The 20,464-nt window shown below is 43.8% G+C and overlaps 1 protein-coding gene and 1 pseudogene across 1 annotated transcript; one reads left to right on the forward strand and one right to left on the reverse strand.

Moving 5' to 3' along the window:
- The first annotated feature begins 207 nt into the window (after nt 1–207).
- LOC123051529 (syndetin-like) lies at nt 208–10,604 on the forward strand (annotated as a pseudogene).
- A 1,036-nt stretch (nt 10,605–11,640) lies between these two features.
- LOC123131693 (cyclin-dependent protein kinase inhibitor SMR1) lies at nt 11,641–12,725 on the reverse strand. The gene has a single exon (XM_044551393.1). The coding sequence runs from the start codon at nt 12,493–12,495 to the stop codon at nt 12,070–12,072; it is 426 nt and encodes a 141-aa protein (XP_044407328.1). The 5' UTR covers nt 12,496–12,725; the 3' UTR covers nt 11,641–12,069.
- Between the last annotated feature and the right edge of the window lie 7,739 nt (nt 12,726–20,464).

Below are 20,464 nucleotides of genomic sequence, written 5' to 3' on the forward strand. Positions count from 1 at the left end.
CAAAGCCTGCACTGTTTTCTTTTACAGTTATGCACTGTTCAAAAACTTAAACTACTCCTGTTTTTCTTGTTTGGAAAGGAAACATATCAACACACGTAGCCCGAACGCTTCACAAGATAGTGATTCGAAGCTACTACCCGAAAACACGGCGACCTTTCCCCATGGAAAAATGCCGCGGAGAAACAAGAAAAAAAACCAGTTCATCCCCTTCCTCGTCTCGCCTATTACCTCACCGCTCTTTCTTCTCCTCCAGCCCCGTACCGTGCGTCCTCTCCCCCCACTCCAACACACGCAGACACACAGGAGCCACGCGACCGACCGACCGACCGACCAACCACCCGGTCCTCTCCCCCGCGCGATCCAGCCCACCGACGACGCGCGGGGCGAGCCCTAACCGGCGCGCGGATCTGGGAGCTGCCGCGGGCGGCGCTCCCTCCCATGGTCCCCCGCCGCGCCGAGGGGGCGCGGCGCCGCTGAGATGCGGGGCGACGCGCCGCCGCCTACCGCGCCATCGGCCTCCTCCTCCTCCTCCGCCTCCCACTCCCTCTTCGGCGGCGGCGGTGGCGAGCTCTTCGAGTCGGGGCCCTCGCCGCTCGTCTTCCTGCCCCTGCTCCTGATCCAGGGCGGCGGCATGGACCTCTCCCGCGTCGGCGAGAGGCTCCTCAGCTCCGTCCGCTCCGCGCGCTCCCTCGGCCTCATCCCCGCGACCCCAGCCCCTGCCCCTTCCCGCCCCGAGGTACCGTCTTGCTCCATCCCTCCCTCCCTCCCCGCCGTCCACCCGTCGTCCCGTGTTGGATCCGGCGATTAGTGGTTGGTTGCTTATCATTGTGCCGTGCGCCTATAGGTTCCAGCTCGAGCTGCTGCTGCGGCGGCCGCTGCACGCGCGATCGCCGGGCTGCCACCGCACGAGAGGATCAACCTGCCGTCCAATTCGGAGGACCTGGTCTCGATCTACGGGAGCAACCCGCAGGGGCCAGCAGTGGATGAGCTCGAGGAGGTGTTCTACGAGGAGGTTGGTGCTGCATTTTTCGAGGCGTGGGTGCTGCCGCTTTGTGCCAGTTGGGCTTGATGCTTTTGAGTTCGAATTATGTGCAGGAATTCGACCCCATAAAGTACATTCTGGCAAATATTTCGGAAGGAGCTGGTGACGCCACCTATTTTGACAAGCAGGTCAGTGTGCCAGTTATAATCACCTCAAGTCATTATCACCACAGTGCATGCTATGTACAAACTTATGTAGTCCATTCTTCCGAGTGACATTTGCACGCATACCAGTGCGGATATGTTAATGACAGTTCGGAAGTAATTGCCTTATGAATGCAACTTATGCCCTCTGTAGAAGAAACCGACTCCCTTTTGTCGTTCCTATCATTCTAGTTATCCATGAATATATTTGACAATCGCCACCAAAAGTTCAGTTCTCTCTATGCATGTGCACTTCTGTTACCACATTAACACTTTCCATCTTTTTTCTTAACATGCACATTTCGTTTTTACAGTCAACTTCGAGATTAGCGCAGCTCGACAAGATTGCAGAACGATTGTCTCATCATGTTATGGGTCACCATGAAGAAATGGGTATGTGTCCGATCAGACTGTACAGTTGATTAGTTTTCTATTTCTCTGCATGCTATAGGATATATTTCCATTGAATTCCTTTGCAATTTTGTCTTTGACTGATCCATTCGATGGGTGCTTCTCCTTTGACATGTTTAGGTTTTTAAGCTCTTTTAGTTATGATTAATAGACATGTATTATCTGCTACCAAAATGTCGCTTTTCAACGAAAACCAGATTTCTGATACTAATTTTTGGCCAGTGAAGGGGATGCAGTTAGTGATGGAGTTAGAACAAGACTTAAAGGTTGCAAATGTGATCTGCATGGTATTACCTCACGAAAATTTCTCCTTGCAAACATTATTTTACCCCTAATGGGTATCTGGCCCTTATGAATTAATTATTATTTCAGAACGGTCGAAGGCACATATCCTCTTCCAAGAATGAGGTGTCAAGGGATCTGGTTGTCAATGTAAAATCGAAGAAAAAACAAGCTTTGTTGGTAGGTGCCTGCTGTTGTTTTATCTGTATGTTCTGCGTTAACTGGATAAGCTTGGTGATTGTCCCTAGGCTGTTCATAAAGATCACTGAGCTGCCATTCTAATTCTATTATAAGATGAGGTTCTTGGTGTGTTTTAACTCCTTCTAGGTCAACACTTCCTTTGTCTATCATGGTGTTAACTCTTAAGATGGAGTTATTAATGTTTAATGCACTGTTAAATTTGAATGCTATATCTCTTTCACCACAGCTAGCTCTAGATACTTAGAATTGAGGATCTATACATAAAAAGGTTTAGTTTTTGTGTAATGCAGGATGTTCTTCCTGTTCTTACAGAACTTCGACATGCTCAAGATATGCAAATGGAGCTAGAAACTTTTGTTGAGAAAGAAAATTACTTTCAGGTAGGCTGATTTTGGCCATGAGCACTTTTAATTTGCTCTACTTCGTTGTTTATCTTCTTCTCTACTCAAGATAGGTATATGCATAATCTTTACTTCACAATCTTACTACAGTAGTTTTCAACCCCATAATCACATTTTGGAATGAGGGTTGTTTGTTACTCCACTTAAATGACCCTAGTGATGTGTGTTTGCTATGTGTATGGCAATCCATATTTTTCGTCCAAATTATGTTAGTTTCCTTATGATACCTTACTGATGGTCGCAGGCATTTCAATTATTACCAGAGTATCTGCAAATCTTGGAGAACTATTCAGGCCTTTCTGCCGTACAAGAAATGGGACGAGGGATTGAGGTAATTGTGGCATTCATCCCATGGTTTTCTGTTGGGTTATTCAGAGAAACAAAACTCTTGAGCACCATCAAATTCGACGGAGTCATCTGCATTTCTCACTTCGTTTGTTTTATTTTTCATATTTATATTCTGATGATGGTATTTCTGCCCTGCAGGCATGGTTAGCAAGGACAATCAGAAAGTTGGACAACCATTTACTGGGAGTTTGTCAGACCTTCAGTGAAGAAAGCTATCTAACTGTGAGTATTTACCTGGCCATTAATTTGTACGCTTTCTTGGGTTGGTTATATTTTTTGCTAACTTTCTTGAATTATATCCTTTTAATAATTAACTCTGAATTATAGGTGATTGATGCATTCGCATTGATGGGTGACATTGTTGGCATGGCTGAAAAGATGCAGAGTTTCTTTTTGCAAGAAGTACTCTCTCGAACACATATTGTCCTGAAGGAAATGTTGGAAGAGGTATCACATCTGATTTATTGGCATACTCTTTCTTGCTATACTCTTGCTGTTCATACGCTCTTTTACTGTTAACTTCTTCACATGCCATATTTTTTAGGGGTTTCCTGTTAGTCTAGGTCTAGTAGATTGCTTTGGTCCAGATAAGAGTAGATTGACTTGCAGTCCAAGTTATGTAGTAATGTATTTTTGCTCACTTGGGTTGTTGTGCAATATGACAGCTCTTTCCATAACATACCATTTTCTCTAATATTGCAGGAGGTGGGAAATAATACGCAGAGAAATAGGTATGTATTTAGCACCTTATGTTTGTTCTTTTCATTGCACTAAGATTAAATAGAACTTACACTGTTTTCCATAACATATGGATGGGTGAATTTTATCAGCCTTGGATGATTTTTTTTGGCAAACCAAACTATTATATTAACTTAAAAGGATTATGTTTCACAATTTACATCTTACACTGGGATTGATTTACTAAAAAATTGGAGCTTCATATGTTCGCATGCTATTGTCTCAAGTGCTGCAGTTTCTGTGGAAAATCATGGTCCCTTCTCTGCTAGAATAGTGGTGTACCAACCCAGTCCATGTTGCCATACACTGACCGACTGTTTCCAATCATCTAAAGCAGTATAAGATGTATGTAAATGTGTCCTATCATTTGTGTCATTTTACAGATAAACCCATGTCAGTTTTTTTGAGGGAATCTTGTGGGCTAGATACTCCAAATATAAAACCAGACACTATTCAAGTTTCTCTTGAGTACTCACTCCACTGATGTTTATTTTCTGCAGATTTACATATAGTGATCTTTGTGTTCAAGTTCCTGAGTCCAAACTCCGCTCCTGCTTGTTAAAAACTCTTGAGAGCATATTTTCGTTGATGCAGTCATATTATGCTATTATGAGCTTTTGCCCAGAAGCAAAGGTAACTTCTTTTATAGGTGTGCGGTCAATTTTTTTCTTGAAATTTTGATGGCGTGTCTAGATTAATGGCAGCCTCATAAGCAAACCAATTCGTATTTGGACTTGCCTTCTGAATCATGTTTGTACTAGAATTGGTGAATCCATTTCTAAGTAAGTGTAAGCCATTATGGAAAACTACAAACTAAAACTTTCTGTGTTATTGATTGTATATGTGATGCCGTAGGAACTTCCAGCTGAAGAAGCTTCTTATATACAGGTGTCAAATGTCAACAGTTTTTTAAACTCTTCTCTGTTTATGGAACTGATAGTTGGTAAAAATCATATATGTTGCCAGTCGACCTGATCTCAGTATGAAGTAAATCAAATCTAGTTTGATCTATCTTCCCATAGACTTGCATCTAAATCTGATGAAATATTTTGGTTGAGTTCTTAACAATTCTGATTTAAATGTTTGTTATTAATGGAACCTGTGTTTTCTTCTCTTCAGAATAAAACATCTCAGAGTCCAAGTGGAACTTCAGCTGATACAGGAAGAAGCCATTCAAGTGCAGTAGTCAATCAGGATGATGTTGCTGCCACGAAGAGCGACAGGATGCCATCTTCTGTCAGTAATCCTGATGCTAGCACATCAGGAACAGATGCTCCATTCTATCAACTGAGGACAGATGCTACAAAACATGTTGCATATACATTTGAAAGGGGGCGGAGAAATCTTTGGCAACTGGCAACAAGTCGCCTGTCTGTTTTACTGGCTTGTTCAGCTGTTTCTTCAACTAGCATATACCAATTTCTGAAGAACTATGAAGATCTCACAATATTTATTTTGGCCGGTGAAGCATTTTGTGGGTTTGAAGCTAGTGAATTCCGACAGAAGTTGAAGACAGTCTGTTTGAACTACATAGTGACCTTTCACCGGCAAAATATATATGTATGCCCAATGACTACTATTCAGTTATTAGGAGTACAAGCATTAATTGTTCTGTGGGTCAGATAAAAGGAAACTATCACACTAGACCTTTATCCAACTATGCAAACTCCATGAGTGCTGTCAAGTTATTAAACCACTGTTGAAACTATTGCATCGAGCAAAGAGTGTAGTTTCTGTAGAAACATGGTGCCAATGTTTTAGCCATTGCATTTCAGGATTTGCTGTTGTAGACTGATCTCTATGCGGCTGCTTCTGTTTATCTTTGCATCAATTTCCTGAGTCAGTACAACAGTAAATCCACTTGTCACTCTTTTGATAAAACAACCTGAGGCTTCCCTATCCACCCCCTCCCCCGGCTCGTTTTTTAACAGTACAAGTACAACCGCATTATGAACTGGGGCATTTACATACTTTGCTATGTTTCACTACTGTTTTGTGTTCTGGTATTGTATGGATTGCTCTAGTCGGCATTTTACTTTATTGATGGCACATGGTCATTCTTGACTTTTATTTCAGTGTGGCATTTTAATAGTTTTCATTTTGTGATTCTTTTGGCAGGCACTTAAAATGGTACTGGAAAAGGAATCTTGGACAATAATGTCTGCTGAAGCTAGTCAGATAATTAGTTTAGCAGGACTTACTGGTGATGGCGCTGCACTGATTTCGCCTACCAGTGGTAGTTCTACCTTGCCAAAAGATTATTTCCGTGGAAATTCTACTGCAACCAATACAGGAAGGCAAAACAATGGATTTGCTTCCTGGCATAATATGGGGAACCCATTTTCTTTCAAGTTAGAGAATGGCTCTGCGGAATCCCCCAAGGGCAATGTGCTGTTCAACTCATCAGTTGGCAATGGAAATAATTCACCATTTGATGAAGAGAATGAAGACCTTCTTGCTGATTTCATTGATGAAGATAGTCAATTGCCCAGTAGGACATTGAAAACAAAAATTGTGAAAGGCAATACTTCACATTGGAAAGATGGAGACATTTCATCACAGACAGGATCATCACTTTCTTTGTTAAGGTATCAAATACTTATGTACCTTAACTTGAGAAATTCCTATAACATAACTGCCTAAGCTAAGCTGTCACTGCTTCACTGGAATCAGGATGATGGATAAATACGCTAGACTTATGCAAAAGCTGGAAATGGTCAATGTTGAGCTTTTTAAGGTCAGTTATGGTGTCTCAGTTATGGTGTCAAAAGATTTTTGTTGCGGTAAATTGCATGCATTTGAAGTTTGTGGAATATCTTCTGCTGTTCATACTTAACAACTTATTCCAGGGCATGTTCCAACTTTTTGGCATCTTTTATCACCACATATACGAGACATTTGGGTACCAGGACAGGAGTCAAAGTGGCAAGCCACTACCTGATTCTCAATCATGTATGGGTTATGCTTTATCCAACATTTTTCTTGGCTCGTGGTTCTTTGCTATTAATGCAAATTCATGATTGCTGATTTGGAGCTCGTATGTCCTTTCTGATGCTTGTGTTGTATTCAGTTCGGCTTAAAGCGGCTTTATCAAAAATAACACAAGACTCATCAGTGGATTAAACCACAGAACAGTTTGTATCCATCTTCATCACCTTTGTCAATTGGTTCAACTATTGCCCAAATGGATGTGATGCCTACTGCGCCCCCAAGCTCGATGTTCACCTCCTATGGGCTAAAGGTAACAGCTTGTTTTACATGGCTATGCTTATAGCCTTATGTATGTGCACTTCAACATATTTTTAGTATTTGGAACTGAGTACAGTACTCACCATAAATTTAATGTTTGCCTGTCATAGACAACACATTTGGCTTGAGCTTGCTTCATAAGAATTCAGGTCATGTCTGTTAATTCATGGTTTCATGCAGCCCTTGGAGTTATTAAGAGGCCGTGAATGAAGTTCCATAACATTAGCGACATGTCTATATTTTCATGGCTTCAGCATTAACTGCTCCAATATGTTTCTAAATTTAAAAAGATAAACTCGCAGCTGTGATGAATTTAGTACATTCATTTCTGCTGGTTACCATGGAACAGTTTTCCATATTTGGTTCACGGTTTTCTTTTAATAGCCAATTGCTCCCCTTGGCACCGCAGCCTACAAAAACGTCTTATATTTTGATACGGAGGGGGTAGCTTATATTGATTTGTGTGAATATGAGAAAGAAGTTATAGCAGCTGGTTATTGGGAAGGCAAAACTTTTGGATGTAATGTGAGGGGATGCCGAGTCCTTTTAGCCTTGTGAAGTTACTTGTGGATAGTGAGGAGAGCAGAGTCCTTGTCATTGTCGGCCTATAACTGGAGTATGGTGGAGAAAGTGGAGGGCAAAAGTAAGAAAAAACAAATATTGTCTGCAGATGATTTTCATGTACAAATTAATGGAGGATTATGTGTCATTTAAAAAAGGGTACAATGGAAAGAATCTAGATGTAGGACTGGGAGAAATTTATAAGGTGTAGGCATGAGGCTGATGTGATCCTTCCTTTATGATAACATCCTTACATAAGTCCTTGAACGCGTGCCTCACTATCAGTGTAATTCTCTCATGAACTAGGTCAAACTGAAAATTTTGTTTTCTGAAGTTTCCTTCTGCTTAATTAGGTGTTTAAAAAGCATATGACTAGCAGATTATTTTTGTGCCTGAACATATGTTTTATAAAGCGCCATGGATGCTATTATAAGCTTTTTCTTCACATTAGTATAAGAAAAATGTATGTCTGTATGTCCACAATCCCCATAGTTCCATATCCCAGTTTACCTTAAACCTACTATTATGAGTGGGGAGTGAATACCTGAATCTATATTTGGAACTTTTCCTTTTCTCACAGGAGAGATGCGCAGCTGCCGAAACAGTATCACTGGTTGCTCGAGTTTTGACCAGATCTAGAGTCCACCTACATTCTGTGTTGTCTCAAAATAATACTTCTGTTGTTGAAGAGTTTTTTGGGACATTGGTAAATCTCGACTTTTGTTGTAACTGCTGCTGCTATTGTCCATGGTACGTTCTGTGTAAATGCTGAAATCCGCCATTTTTCTTGTTTATGATAGGTGGACACAGTTCCAGACTTGGCTGAGCACATTCATAGAACAAGTGCACGGATGCTTTTGCATATCAATGGGTATGCTGAATAAACTTTTCATGTGTTTCGCGAATCCCTTGAAATTTTGTGTCATTAATATTTCTTTTGGCCGAGTATAACTTGGGTGAGATAGGCATCTCCATAGATGCTATTAGAAGTATATAACAATAGTATCTTGCTCAGCTACTGCATTTGATGTGCTTTTCAGGTATCCGGATAAGATAGCAAATGCCAAATGGGAGGTCAAGGAGCTTGGCACAGACCACAATGGGTATGGTTATATTTAAGCCGCTTTTTTGCCAGGAGCTTGAAAATTCTTGCTTTGAGTCTCTCTCTTTGGCCCCTTTTTTATGTTCCGTTTGAATATTCTCTGGCACTGTGTCTTATTCACTTGTGCATTATAGTTTTCAAATTAAATCCATCAATTTGCATGCGATGTTGAAGGGGAGCCTTAGCGCAGTGGTAAAGCTGCTGCCTTGTGACATGGTCACGGGTTCAAGTCCTGGAAACAGCCTCTTACAGAAATGTAGGGAAAGGCTGCGTACAATAGACCCAAAGTGGTCGGACCCTTCCCCAGACCCTGCGCAAGCGGGAGCTACATGCACTGGGGCTGCCCTTTTTAATTTGCATGCGATGTTGATGGAGTTCTATGGCTATATAGTATTGCTTCCTTTCTATGTCTTGCAAAGTTTAGTTTTTGAAAGATAAAATCACACCTTCTACGCTTGCAGTCAGTGTTACTCCTTGGTACTGTGAAGCTGAATACATGGTGCTCTGAAAGTGCCACTGATTATTGTTTGGTCTGGACCTTTTTTTCTATTCCAGTTACGTTGATTTATTATTGGGCGAATTCAAACATTACAAAACAAGATTGGATCATGGAGGAATTTCTAAGGAGGTTAGCGTGAGCCAGTTAACTGAATATTTTTCTCTTTAGTATCACTTGACTTTGTTTATTACGCGTGTGTTAACTAAATTTTTACTCCCTCTGTTTCAAAATAAGTTCTGTGGTTTTAGTTCAAATTTGCTAAAACCACGACACTTATTTTGGAACGGAGGGAGTAACTTTCCAGAATTCAAGAATCTATGCATTTGTTCCTCCTAACAAAATTTTGATGATTACCGTTATTGAAGGCAATTAAATTTCTCATGTTCTCCCCAGCTCCAACACCTCTTGCTGGACTATGGCATAGAGAGCATTGCAGAAGTGTTAGTTGAAGGGCTGTCTAGAGTGAAAAGGTGCACTGATGAAGGGCGTGCATTGATGTCACTTGACCTTCAGGTTGTAATCTTACGCAGTGATGTTTTGTGAGTTGATGAAAGGCATGGAGCAAGACTTGGTATAAGAGTTTTGCTGTTCTTTCAGGTATTGATCAATGGACTGCAACACATAGTATCGTCAAATGTTAAGCCGAGGCTACAAATTGTGGAGACTTTCGTGAAGGTATGTAACACAGATTTGTTGAACCATCATGTGCATACCAGTACCTTAAGGACTGGCTTAACCAGCGAACGTCAGCTGGGAAACATGGCAATTTATGTTGGCCGAGGATGGCAAGTTTAGTTGGCAAGCATGGCAAATCTGCCTCAGTTCAATTTTTTGCCAGGATTTGCTGTGCTTGCAAAGTAAAATTGACATCCTCACGACAGTATAAATTGCCATGAAAAAACGTTTGATTTGCCATCCCCTCCCAGCGAACGTCAGCTGAATAGCATTACTGTAATTTAATGGCATTAGTTCTGCCTGGAGTACCTTCTACACGGACGTCATTTAACCTTGTGTTTCATTTCCCATATAAATTCGGTATTGACAAAGACCATTGCTGTTAACGATTCTTCCTTGAATAAAACAGGCTTATTATTTGCCAGAGACGGAGTATGTCCACTGGGCACGGTCTCATCCAGTAAGAATTCGGAGAATCTTACTAGAAGCTCATTTTAAACTAGAAGATGCAAATAATTTACACCGTCTATCGCTGCGTAACTCTGTAGGAATACAGCAAGAGCCAGGTTGTTGGGCTGGTTAACCTCGTGGCCACCATGAAAGGATGGAAAAGGAAAACGAGGTTAGAAACCATTGAGAAGATCGAGGCAGCGTCGTAGGTGAAGGCTGTGGTTTGTAACCGTTTCATTTTTGTTTGCTCCAGCTGCATATAGAGCTGTTTTCCTCTTATATTTTTGGTCTGCATCGATATTGTCAATTCTTTCAACCTCTTTACATTTTGATGCTACCATCATTATCCTTCCTTGGTGTATATTTATGGGACAAGAGCCTTGTATCATAGTGATTTAGCTGGGTTAGCAACCAGAAGCAAACGAACAGTACAGTACTGTATGTACACCGTACATGACGAGCGTTGGCTCAATAAATACGAAATCGAATAGCCATCCAGGTATGCGAACGTGCTGCTCGTCCTCAGCTTTCTGCACGCGTCTTAAATGACAGCAATTGCGCGTCATGGATGCAGCAGATTGCGGTGTTAAAATTTCAAGAATGGTGCTGTAATAATGCCCATATCGGAACCATAATGATACGATACGGGCTCTGCTGCGTTCACCCGTATGGAAATCGTATACGTACACACAGCAATTTACCTAGAAAAGTTGCGCCCAGAATACAGTGTTCCCCGGCAAGGCAGAAGGATTTGAGGACGACGTGATGATGGGGGCCTGGAAGGCTGCAACGGGCATCAGGAGATCTCCCCGGCCGTACGCCGTCTCCTCTCGCAGCGCCTGCGGCCCGACTATTCCAGGACAGAAACTGCCTGCGAAGACTGAACCCCCCCCCCCCCCCCCCAACACATTCATGAGCACCAGTGGTGGCGGAATCATTCCGCCTCACGAGCTGCGGGCGCCAAAAAGCTGCAGAAACTTCGGTAAAAGTCACGGCGGCATATCATTGCTAGTTTGTACCACTGCTCTCTTTACCTCTGCACGGGTGATTCCTCCTCTCCCCTGCGGCCGGCATCGCGCAGGGCCAGATTTTTATAGTAACAAGATGCGGCCATCGCTGTGTGATCCACTGAAGGGAAGGAGTTAAGAATCCATTCGGAACCAGGGTTGCAATCAAAGGGAAACAGAACGCCACCAAGCGGGCAACGTAGGCGACAACGACGGACGGAGACAGCAGCTCGCATAGGCAGCATAGGGCCGGCCGCGCCGGCGTACGAGGCGCCCCACGCCAACCATCGTGCAAGGAAGCCAGGATTATTCCATAGAAAACTGCTCAAAATCACTGACGAATCACAGCATCTCTCGTGCCCTAGCTTCCCCTAAGCATGGCAGCGACCCACCTGGCCTTGTTCGGTTAACAATCCTCTTGCCATGGGATTAGACTCGAGATGGTTGGAGGGAATTGGGGGGATTTTGGATTTATTAACCCCCCCTCCAAACAGAACAAGGCTAAAATTCCAGAGAAAATAGACACAGGACTGAAGAACAAATAAGTGGTATGGAGTGCTTGTATTGGGAACGAGACTGCTTGGACTGGTACATAGGCAGATACAGCATCGATCGAGCGTCTCATTACACATCTATACAGCCTGCACTCCATCTCCATGGAAGGGAATTTAAACCTGTTATTACACTATGGAAGAAGGAAATTTAACCTGTTACAAGTTTACTAGTGCTACTACTATTACTCCATTGACCACGGCGCTACGGGGTATCACATACAGTAAAAAGAAAGAACTGCTCCTGCTACTACTGCTACCTAGCTACGGGTACCACGAACTGACCTAATTGAGCACGAGTACAGCAGTAAAAACGCGGTACCAAATCTTACACTAGCTGCCTACCGCGACCAGCACCGGCAGGCCAAAGCGGCTTGGCCGGCCGGGAGGCGCACGTCCTGCTGGCGAGCTAGCTCTTGCTGGGCCCCGGCGACGGCGAGGCGCTCGGCGGCGCCACCCTGCGGCGCTTGAGCTTGGCCTTCTTCTCCGGCGGCGGCGGCGGCGCGTGCGGGCGCCAGAAGAGGCGCTCCAGCTCGTCCAGCCGCAGGCTGAACACCTCCACCTCGAACAGCCGCTTCCGGCACGGCGCGGCCGGCGCCCGCGGCTTCCTCGGCGCCGGCGGGCACGTTGCGGCCGCCTGCTTCAGCTCGCTCCCCGCGCCCGTCGGCGTCCGGCAGCACTGCTCCTCCCACGCGCCTGCCTGCTGGTCTGCTCCTCCTGCTGCCGCTCCTGCTCCGCCGGCCGCTCCTGCGGCGACGTCTCCGCGCGGGGCAAGCGGCGAGCGGCACGGGGAGAAGGCCGGCGCCGGCTTGTAGAACTCGGGCGACGCCGACATGGTTGGTCTCGAATCTCGATGCCGGCCGGCGGCACCTACTCTTGTGCCTGTGAGAGGGAAGGAAGAAGGAAGAGGGGGCTTCTTGGGTTGGTGGTGCGTGGCGTATGGTGGCGGCGCGTGCGGGGTAGTGGAGGGAACGAGGGAGCTCGGGGAGGAGGGGAGGTTGCTTGGGGCACTTTGTTGCTGATGCGATGCGAGGTGGGTTTAGCTGGGGATATGCTCCGGTTTTGGGAGAAAGGGCCCGCCTTTGTAGCCGCACTTTTGTACTGGGCGCGTGTCCTTTTGTGCCCACCACGGCTAGTTCGATTTCGTTTTTGCGTTTAGGTCCTTGTACTACTGTTTCTCTTCTCTTTGTACTACTATAGTTTAGTTGTAGTACATACAGATACAGGTGGTGGAGCCTTTGTTGGCCGTATTTGACCTAAACTCCGCTTCACTTTTACCTCATCTTATCCTAAGCAACCCAAACTACTCCCTCTGTCTCATAATAGAGGAGTGTTTTTTAACACTACACTCTCAACCGTCTAACTAAAGTCTGCACTCTCCCTCTTTCATAACGCATAACGTCTTACACATAGACATTAAGTCATACATATTTTTTCCTTTTTTTTTCCGAAAAGGCATACATATTTTCTAACGAGGAAAACATATCCTACCATCCGGTGGTTTTACCTTCATGTCATATATACCCCTCCGTACTATCATATGGTAATATATACTTCCTCCGTTCCTTAATAAAGGGTGTATAGTTTTTGGGAAAATTTCATAAGTTTTGGGCGAGATTACACCTAACTAATTGACATGACAAAATAGAGGAGCTTGCCTAATATAAGGAAATGTAATCAATTCCCTAAAAACATTATCCAGACGAGTGGTACAACGCAATACACCTTATATTTCGGATTTTTTTCTCAAAAATCTATATACCTTATATCAAGGAACGGAGGGAGTATTACTTTATTCATTTAAGTATGTTCATATACTATATCTAAGATCAAAGCAAACTATATGAAAAAAACTATACGTGAGTCCATAATTTTTTGCATTTTTTAAATTTATATTTATGCGTATAAAAAAATTTAAAAAGTATATACAACCTAAAAAGCATATATACTAGCTACTATGCGTGCATACTCTCTGGTTTGATAGATACTGCATACAACATTGAAAACTCATGTGAGTGTAACAACCATCAGGTGATAGAAAACATTTGTCCTTTTCGAAATAATACTTCTCGGTTTGGGAAAATTTGTTTTTGCCACTCTAACTTTTGCCAATTTTACTTATGCCATTCTAAATTTGACATTTCACTTTTGCCATTATAGCTTTTGATAATGTATCACAACTGCCATTTCGTGACAAAAGGCAAAAGTATTATTTTTTTACTTTTGTCACTATTAGCATTTGACAATGTATCACAATTGCCACTCCAATTATTTTTGCTTTTGCCACGGAATGTCAATTGTGATACACTGTCACAATCTAAGAGTGGCAAAAGTTAAATGTCAAATTTGAGAGTGGCATAAGTAAAATTAGCAAAATCTAGAGTGGTAGAAACAAAATTTCCCCTTTCAGTTTTGATATTAAAAATATAGAAAGATTCTTGAAAACATGTCAGTTAAGTTAGTTATCTTAGAAGTCATCATCACATTAAATAACAATTTTGTGAGCGAATCTCATGAATTGTGTTAGTATCAATTCCACAAAAAAAATGGATAAATCTACTACTACTCATTCCTTTTCAAAATGTTACTCATTGTAGAAATTGCATTGGTCAACCTTTACATGTTTGATTATCAATCCAGAAGAGTTGTCAACATTGAAAACATCAAACTTACAATATTGCAATGTATAACTATTTTTAATAGATGATCAAAGCAGACCGTATAAATATCCCAAAAAACAAGCATTTCAAACACAGAGGGAGTAGTGTTGTGTTGGAATAGTGTGAAGAAATCTAAGAAAGAGTATCACCCATTGTGCACTTGACGCTTTGCCAGATTCTGATTTTGAACAAATTGTAGTAGATAGTTGCCCTATCTTTGAACCTAGCACGGGCCATGCCTCGAAATGTAATTGCCAATCTGCCCCGAGGAGGTCCAAGTGGCGATAGCTGAAGCCGCCTTTCGTAAAGCTCAAACCCTTAGGCAAGAGGATTAGAATTTTGATACAATTTGGTTTGAGGGGGATGGTGTCGGCCCCGCAAACCTAGAAAGCTCATAAATGGCAAACTTGGTACTTGTGTCACATTAGTGGGTTGATGCCAACTTTTTATTGTTCCAATCTTAAACTCATCAACTTTATGCCATTTGAGGAAACAACGATGCCTAAGAAAACGAGTTGTGCAGTGTAAAAGGTCCACTTATTAATGTCGTGGAACAATTCCTGGCTACGTAGCACTTCATCACAACACATATCAGGTGATTATCAAGATATTTTCTATTAACTAGGATGTCATCAAAGTAAAGAACAACAACTTGGTGTCGCCTTAGTGCCAATTGTTTGTGATGTACTTGATTTTCATTTTGACCGGAAAGAAAAAATGGGGTTACATCGACAAAGGACGGTGTTTGGATTGCTAGAACATTTATCTGCGGTGAACATGCAACTATAGGAGTGTCGTGTTAAAATGTGGAATTATTTAGGGTTTGTTTGCTTTTTTATACATTAATCGAGTTTACTAGGCATATAATATGCATAATTCAAATCTGAACTGCAAGCACATGCTCCAGTGCACCAAAATGGGTTGTAAAATCATGTCCTTGGGTGCGTGTTTAGGTCCCATGAAATAAATGGGAATGAATTTCGAACATATCAGCGTCGTGGTTCAGCTGCAAACATTGAGAATCTTGGTTTTTTAAATTCCTGCAAATCCAAAACTCGCTTGAAATTCATGAAACTTGGCATGATATCGTGACATGGCACATTTATGCCGTGGTAATTTTTTGTCCACTTTGGGACAAGTTTTGGTAAAAGCTTCTTACAAACTGGAGCTTCTCACAATAAGCCTCGTGGTTCCGATAAGGAACGTGTCTCACCTTTTTGGACCATATGACATTCGATGCCTCTTGTTGCCTTTATTTTTTTGTAGAGGTAACATAGACCAATAGGTGTGCCATGTTAAATTTGGAATTATTCAAGATTCGTCTGACCTTTTTATACATTAACTGAGTTTTCTATTCATTTAATGTGCATAATTCAAATTTGAACTACAAACACAGTCTCTAGTGCACCAAAATGGGTTTAAAAAAATCATATTTGTGTCCCTGGGTGCATGTTTAGGTCCCATGTAAGAAATGAGAATGAATTTCAAACATCTCGGCATTGTGGCTCGGCAACAAACATTGAGAAACTTGGTTTTTAAAATTTTGTAAATTCAAAACACATCAGAAATTCATGAAACTTGACATGGTGCCATGGCATGACACATATAGGCATTGTAGGGTTTTGTTTTCCAATTCGAGACAAGTTTTTTCTTCTATAGAGCCAACATTGAGAATATTGGTTTAAATCCTAGCAAATCTAAAAATTCGCATGAAATTCATGAAGTTGGGCAGGGTGTCATGATATAGCACAAATATGATGTGGTATTTTTCATGTCCAATTTGAGAGAAGGCGCACACACTAATGACCAACAAAGGCATTCTGGAACAAATAATTGTCACATTATCATCGCAAATGGTTGTATCATTTATAAATCGTGGTGTTCTACTGATCATTTATGTGCCATCACGCGTCCCACTTTTTATTGGTTAGGAGGTGCCGTGCGGGCAGCTGTTTGAGTAGACAAGAGTCATGCAAGCAGTACGTTGCGCAAGCTCACTGGGAAGCGAGTCCTTTGACTCCATCATCGCCGCCTCGCTCCAACCTCTCCATTAAGGGCGCCCGAGCCGCTGTTTAATAGGAGGCTTTATTGCTCGCTCACTCGCAATCCTCTATCTTCGCCTCCCATTCCCCTCTCGCCTGCCTCCTAGCATCTAGATCTCCACCTACGCCATGGCGCATAAGGATCATATGCCACTAGTCTTTAGGTTTGGTGAAGTCGATCTTGAGCCCGAGGAGATGGAACATAAGGAGGAATGGAACCTCATGAACATAGCTCTGAACGAGCTGGTCGTGGCGGATGTTGACCCCGCGCCCGTCCCAGTTCCCATCCCCGCGGCAGCGACCATCCCTGTGGCATTGACGGGTTGGTCGCCGAGCACCATAGCAGCGTTGGAAACTGCGGGCATCATCGAGGTCCCCGCGGAACCATGCGAGCTCGTGTACTGCAAGCGCCAACGCCCGCGCCTGTGCTCATGCGCGCCCTACGCCCGCCGTGCCGGTCCCCGTGCGTGTGCTTGCACCCGCCGCGCCTGTGCCCATGCGCGCGCCTATACCCGTCACGCCCCCTTCAGTTGCATTGGTCGCCACCGTCGATTGTTTCCTCGCAGCGCCACGAGTCACCACCCCCGCCCCCCGCCTTTCGATCGTGCAATGACCAACTCTTTAATTTGGAAATCCAGATCATTCTGGCTGGCTTGAAGACTTGAGCAACATCGTCCCGGAGGACGACAGTGCCACCGCAGGTTGCCGCAACAATTTTGTTTTAATATTGTATCTCAATTGTATGAATGTAAAGTGTGACTTAATGAAATCTATGGTTTGATCAACTCAATGTTTTTCTCTGAATGCACACACGAATCAAAGTAAAAAAACAAAAATGTTTTTATCTGAATAAAACACTCATCACAAATGATTCAGATTGAATACCCATATACAAAGCAAGAGCTATGGTTCCTTTGCCACTAAGCCAAGAGAAATTTTGGCGCGAAGGATTTGTGCATCGCTTCATCGCAAATGATTTTGTATGATGACCAGTGTGCCTAGTACAAACAATTTGGTAAGATTTGCATCTGTCATATTGGGTATACTGCCATTTGTTAAATTGGAAACATTAGCATTTGTCAATTTAGTGACATTGCCATTTGTCAACCTTGTAACACTGCCATTTGTCAAATTTTGCAGCTAAAAATAACTAGTGTTGTCTAATTTTGCAACTGAAATTCACTAAGAATTGATTTCATTCATAGATTAGGTAGTCATTCTTTATACAAACAGTTCAACTCGACAGCTGAACCGAACAAACTTTTCCCTAATTGTTGCCAACCACGTACTGAAATAGCTAGTTCAACTATATATATTAATTAATTTTAAGTACATAGTACAGTTCAACCATATCTATAGTAAGATGAATTGGACAAAATAGCCCCTAAATACTACTATAGAGGGGTTTGTACTACTTCCAGCAGCATCTCCTCTGCCGAGAATGCTCAGTAAGAGGCAGAGAAGGAGAGCCTACTGACGAGCTAGAGGACTGGAATCCGTCGCCTGCCGCCGTTGCCCTCTGTCGCTCCTGACGTGCCTCCTCAAAGTGCTGGGACTCCTTGTAGATCTCCGCATTTCGCACCACTCCTGCAGCCATGGTAGAGGTAAGCTTCATTGTGTGCGCAACCTGGTGCTCCTCCTCCTTCCTAGGAACTTGATATAACACGCAAGGTCACTGGCGCAAATGCCGAGCGGCCGGCCTTCGCCGGCCTCCACCTCCCACCTTCGGGCTGCGATGGTGGAGCAGGTGATGGGCCCGACGATCGACGGTGGGGTGGCGGCCACGGTGGCCGACGGTGGGGTGGTGGCCACGGCGGCCACCGACAGCAGCTGCTTTCAGACAATGGTGGTGGAGCATGTGGTGGGTGGCACACACACACCCAATAGGGCCGCTACACGCACTACACTCTTCCGGGGACTGCGCCACCGACACGGTGCATCCTCCCAGCTAGAGATGTCCTCTAGGGGAGTGGCCGAGTGATGATGACGGATTGGTGTCATTGGCAATTGTGGGAGAAGCAAACTAGATAAGCTACGAGGAGGGAGGGGATGAATGCGATGCGGAGTCACCGGCCATGAGGGTTTATATAGAAGGCCCTTAAGCATTGCGATTTTGGGGGATTTCACCGAGCCGGGCGAGAAGCTTCCGCGGTTGCACGTGGCAACGGGCTCACCGACGATTTCATTGGTGCTTCTTTGAGACGACGTGGCCAAATGAACCTCCTGTGCAGTGCTCAAGCATGCACTGGAATCCTCCAGCGGCAATGCAGACAAGAGGTGCTAGAGGAGGACGAAATGACATGTACACATACGGTTAATAATAGAGAATGTTTACGGTTTAATTACCTAGCTTGTGGACGACCATTCCTTGCGTGTTAACTGCTCTATGCATGCGGTTGCTCATGGTTGAGGCAACCGTGGTATGCTCTGCCCGCGTCCCTCTGTGCCGAGCATGTTATGCTCGCATCCCTCTACGCACACTGCTAGCGGTTGGGGACAACACACGATGATGTTCATTCAGGGCGCCATATGCATGCTGTTGCATCGGGCGCGACTCCACGATGTAGTTACGTCCACCATGATGCAGTTACGCGCTGCAAAAACTACCATGAAGACGTGCCGAGGTTCTAGGATGTTCGACCTCCATTTATTCCTACAACCATTTACCTTAATCTCTTCAATTTTTCAACCGCGCCCCACAACACAATAAGGACACCCATGACGACACATACATAGAGGATATCTAGCGGCTTCAATGGCGCTCTCAGCGGCTGACGACGACGAGCGACAGTTCACCTTGTGTCCCGTAGTGGACACCCATGTGAGGGAGATGGACCTCTCGGTGGTGTACACCAACAACCCGATCTGTGTGGAAATCTCCATCAACAATATAGAGCAATTGCTTGCCGAGGACAAGTACCAAGTGGTCGGATTCGACCTCGAGTACACCAGCGGTCGTGCCGGGTATGATCCAAAAGTTGCCGTCGCCTAGTTGTGCGTGCGTCATCACATCCTTGTCTACCACTACTGCCTGGCCACAAGGCCTTGCGAGAGTTTTGCCAGGTTTGTCAACAACCCCAACTATAGGTTTGCTATGGTGGACACCATCAACGATCTAAAGGTGCTCAAGAATTCGGGCTTGGCCTGTCAGAATCGTGTCGACATCCAAGGCCAGTGCAGGGTCTGGGGCAACAAGAAGGAGAATGACTCCCTGGTTGACCTCGCCGTGGCCAGCACTGACCCCTTCTACAGTAACATGAAGGATGCCTGGAACAAGAACAAGCCTGCCTAGCACAGGGCATGGGTGCAGAGACTAGATGAAGATCACATCAAGTACGAGATGTACAAGCGGATCATTGACATGAGGAAGTGCCTTCGTCCTACCCGAGGCGAGGGATCGAGCCACAAGCAGAGCAGTGGCGGCAAGCATCACAAGAAGTAGATGATATGATGGTCGTTTCTCCTAGTTTAGAATGCATGCAATTGTTTATTGAGGTGTCTGCAAATGTTATGTGTAGTAACTTATGTAATTGGATGTTTAATTTCGTTATGCAATCATGATCTTATAAGTATACATGTTGTTGTTCTTTAGAAAGAGCATAGATGTTGTGCAAACAGTAAATCACATAGCGTATGATTAAACTAAGGAACCTGCCGATGATGATCTCAACAATCACAGACAATTGTTTACCAGCAAGCGTTTGCTAGCATCATACACAACTTATTTGGAGGAATCATTATAACCAGTCATCCCACACAATTCTAATGACTGACTTGTTTGCCGGATATCAAACACATCTTGTTATGCCAAATTGTTTGTGTTATTTCGAATCATCGCAAACAGTTCATCCGAGTGACCTGTATGCCGTCTATCGCACACACCTTGATTTGGGTAACCGTTTGTGTTGTTTTGGCTCATCGCAAATAGTTCATCTAAGTGACATGTATGCTGTCTATCGCACACATCTAGACCTGGCTAACCATTTGTGTTTTTTCGCTCATCGCAAACAGTTCGTATGGATCAACTGTATGCCACGTTTCGCACACGCAACTCTTATCTAAATCATGCTTGATGGATCAACATCGCACAAAGTTCATTTTG

This window comes from Triticum aestivum, chromosome 1A (assembly GCF_018294505.1).
Source record: "Triticum aestivum cultivar Chinese Spring chromosome 1A, IWGSC CS RefSeq v2.1, whole genome shotgun sequence".
Taxonomy (NCBI): Eukaryota; Viridiplantae; Streptophyta; class Magnoliopsida; order Poales; family Poaceae; genus Triticum; species Triticum aestivum.